Source organism: Gavialis gangeticus, unplaced genomic scaffold (genome assembly GCF_001723915.1).
Source record: "Gavialis gangeticus isolate Ggan-Ray unplaced genomic scaffold, GavGan_comp1, whole genome shotgun sequence".
NCBI lineage: Eukaryota > Metazoa > Chordata > Crocodylia > Gavialidae > Gavialis > Gavialis gangeticus.
Genome location: NW_017728960.1, coordinates 3,844,184 through 3,847,740, shown reverse-complemented (window position 1 = coordinate 3,847,740; position 3,557 = coordinate 3,844,184). Strand labels below are relative to the sequence as shown.

General features: G+C 65.0%; 1 protein-coding gene across 2 annotated transcripts in view; it reads right to left on the bottom strand.

The window, feature by feature from the left end:
* Positions 1 to 6: 6 nt before the first annotated feature.
* SLC39A1 (solute carrier family 39 member 1) overlaps positions 7 to 3,557 on the bottom strand; it is a 9,375-nt gene continuing 5,824 nt past the window's right edge. For both annotated transcript variants that reach the window (XM_019527919.1, XM_019527926.1), the window contains exons 2-4: positions 2,511 to 2,876; positions 1,472 to 1,602; positions 7 to 1,046 (exon numbers count right to left, since the gene is read on the bottom strand). In XM_019527919.1, coding sequence (XP_019383464.1) covers positions 357 to 1,046; positions 1,472 to 1,602; positions 2,511 to 2,709 — 1,020 coding nt within the window. In that variant the 5' untranslated portion in view covers positions 2,710 to 2,876 and the 3' untranslated portion in view covers positions 7 to 356. The remainder of the gene's footprint in view (positions 1,047 to 1,471; positions 1,603 to 2,510; positions 2,877 to 3,557) is intronic.

The following is a 3,557-nucleotide window of genomic DNA, read 5'->3' as shown; positions in this document are numbered from 1 at the left end:
TACAGGGGCGGCCGGGCCAAGCCCATGGCGTGCACCAGACTCTGGAGTGCTGCTGTGACCAGGGCTGCTCCGGCTCTGGGGGCGCTGGGTCTGGCCTGCAGGCTGCAGGGGCAGGCCCCTGGGGTGATCCCACCACTGCAGGCAGGGGGTGATGTGCCAGTGAATGGCCCAACCCTGATTCTGTGGCCCTGGCTTGGGAATCCCCTGCCCACGGGAGTCAGCAGGGAGGGGATTCCCAAGCCACAGGACAGGTGACGTAGGCTCCCTGCAAGCCCATCGCACGCACACACAAGTAGCTGCACCCCCAGCCCTTGGTGCTGCAACGAGCTGTGCGCACTACCCACAGGACCCCCAGGTCAGATCTTGATGAAGAGGATGCCGGTGACGAGGGCAAAGCCAGCAATGAGCAGGATGACCTTGAGGATGCGCTGCTCTGGGGAGCTGAGCTCATGAGGCAGGATCTCCAGGAAGGTGATGTAGACGAAGGTGCCGGCCGCCAGCCCCTCCAGCACGCTGCGTGAGAGCTGTGGCAGTGCGGCCGCGGTCTCCGTCAGCGCCACGCCCAGCCCGATGCCCAGTGGGGACATCAGGGCGAAGAGCAGCAGGCAGCCGACCACGGCGCGCGGGCGCAGCTGGCCTTGTAGCAGCTTCAGCGAGAGACTGAAGGCCACAATGCACTTGTGGACCAGCAATGCCAGGCAGATCTCAAGGGCCTTGGCGCCAGCCTCCTGCAGCCCCACGGCCAGACCCTCAAAGACTGAGTGCAGTGAGAGTGCCAGCACCAGCGCGAAGGACCGGATGGCCGAGTGTGCGTTGAAGTCGATGTGCACGTGGGGCCGGTCAGGGCCAGGGCCGTGAGCTGAGTGCAGGGGCCCATCCGACCAGGGCTGGGCCTGCACAGAGCCATCTTGCGGCGAGCCCCCCAGCAGCGCCCGTGTTTCCTCCAGGGAGCCTGCCTGGTCCCTGTAGGCCAGCACAATCTGCTCCATCACCAGCACCAGGAAGAAGCCCATGGCCAGGATGAATTCCTGCAGGGGGAACTGGAGCTGCAAGGGAAGAGGCAAGAGCTGCATCAGCAGGGGGAGCATGGCTCAGCCCTCACAGCAGCCCCTGCACAGGGAAGGGGGAGCAGAGGGGCCGGAGCAGTCAATGCATCACTGCTGAGAAGCAGAGGCCGCCCGGGGCTGCCAGGAAGCTGCAGGGAGAAGGGCGGGGGCGGGAGGCAGCTCCAGTGAGTCACCCTGGAGAGCGGCTGGAACGGGCCTCCTCCCAGCCTCCACCGCGGATCGCACCCAGACAGGCAGCAAGCTGGAGCCGACAGCCATCCCCAGGGCATCCTTTGTCCCCTCCCCTGCCCTGCCAACCTCTACCCAGGGTCCTCCATGCCCCTGGGAGCCCCCCACCCCACACACTGCCCCATCGCAAGCAGCCCAGGTGCAGGGTAGGGGGAAGCTGCCCCACATGGGCTCACCGTGACTCTCAGGTTCTCCAGCGCCTCATCAATGCCCTCCAGGTAGTCAGGGATCAGGTCCAGGAGGCAGGTGGCCAGAAACACACCACCTGCAAAGCAGCTCACCAGGCTCAGGAACCTCCTGCGTGCATCTGTCCAGAAAAGGGTTGCAGGGGGGGATGCTGATGCAGTTCACTGCCCCCACCCCTGAGGCAGCCAGCAGCGAGGTCCCTGGCTGGGGATCTGGCTGCAGAGCTTCAAGGGCCTGCCCCCGGGGCCAGGGGAAATGCCCTGGCCCCGTGTTACCCAGAACACAGGCCATGCATCCACAGCGTGGGTGCCAAGTGGTGCCTCCTGCCCCTAGTGATGCCTGGCACAGCACATGCTGTGGCCAGGGGGTGACCCCCAGCAGGGAAACCCAGCACACAACCCCACTGCACCCCGGGGTATGGGCCAGGTTCTGCTGCTGACTCTGCATGACCTGCATCACATCACTCCCTTCCCCCTCCCAGGCCTCACTCCTTGTCTGTGTAATGGGGGCAGGTCCCGTGCAGGGGCCAGGCCTGGCTCTGCCCAGGAAGCACTGGCAGGATGGGGCCCTGCTCTCGAGAGCACCCAGCGTTCCCAAACCCGCTCTGTCCAGAGCCATGACCTAGAGAAACCCTGGCTTGCAGGGGCCACAGCCTGAGCCCCCTGGGCCAACAGCCTAGCCCTGGTTTCCTTCAGGGCACAGGGGCTGATCCCTCTTCAGGCTCATCTAGCTCCCCACGCACCAAGAGCCCTTCCTGCCAGCAGGGGCCAGGTGCTGCTCTGCTGGGACCTCTGTGCTGCAGCCACAGGCATGGAGGCTGGCTCAGGACCAGCTCCAGCTACCAGGACCCTGAGCTGCTATGCCTGTCTCTTGGGCTTGGCAGCCAGACATGGTTTCCCTGCAGGCCCAGGCAGTGAGATCATGGCCTGGACCCTGGCCTCAGCCATATCCCCTGCCCTCCCCCTGCCGGCCAGACGAGCCTTGTCCTGGAGACTTCTGGCCCCCCAGGAGCTCTGGCACAAGCCTCACCGGAGGAGCCGGCTGCGCTACCGGGGTGCCGGAAGATGCAGAGTGGGGCCAGGCCGCAGATGATGGTCAGCAGCAGCAGTGTCACCAGCGACCCCAGCTTCACCTCCAAGCCTGTTGGGGAGCGCTTCACAGCCACGCCAGCACCGGGGCTCCATGCCATCTGCTCCAGGTTAGCCCCAGGGCCCAGCCACACAGGCATGGCTCCAGGGGGAAGGTGGGCAGCTCCCAGCAGGCTGGAAATCTCTTCTGCTGCCGAGACCCCCGCAGTCGGCTCTGGGCGCCCTCCACAGCCCAGCCCTTAGCTGGCAGGAGCCTTCACCGCCACGGGGGCGTCTCTCATCCTCAGCGTGGTGCCCGTCTCCACCCCTGCAAGAGCAGCAGGGTCAGTGGGACCTTTGAGGCCAATGACAGCACTGCCAGGAATGGGTCTGGGTGCCCCAGCCTCCAGCTGCGTGAGGGGTGGTGCTGGGGTGGCCCCCCTGCCCAAGCCAGATAAGAAGAGCCAGGCAGCTCGAGTTTCTTCCCACCATCCTGTAAGAGCAGCGGGCACAGCGGGCCCCCCTTCTCCCACCAGCACTGCAGCTCCCAGCGCTTCCTGCCCTCGTGCTCCCAGCCCAGCTGACTCATTCTGTTCCAGCCCTGGCCACCCATTCCTGGAACGTCCCTGTGGCTCCGTGACCCTCCCCCCAAGGACAACACTGGGCCTGGGCCCCTGACCCCAGTGCAGGCCCCAGAGCCAGCCCAGCACCCACGTGGCAGGTCCCTGGACACAGGGAACCCCACTGACTAGGGGGCATGAAAGTCAGAGCAGGGGCCAGCCAATGGGCACACACCTGTGCACATGCATACATGCCTGTGGACCATGCACATGCATGCACGCCTATGTACATACAAGTGCCTGTGCGTGTACATGCACATGCCTGGGCATGCACATACATGTACACACTCTTACACATGCATGCAAATGCACATACACACACACACACACCTTGGCCTATGCATGCACACAGGCCCTCAAGCTGCCTGAACATACCAGGACCCCTGTGC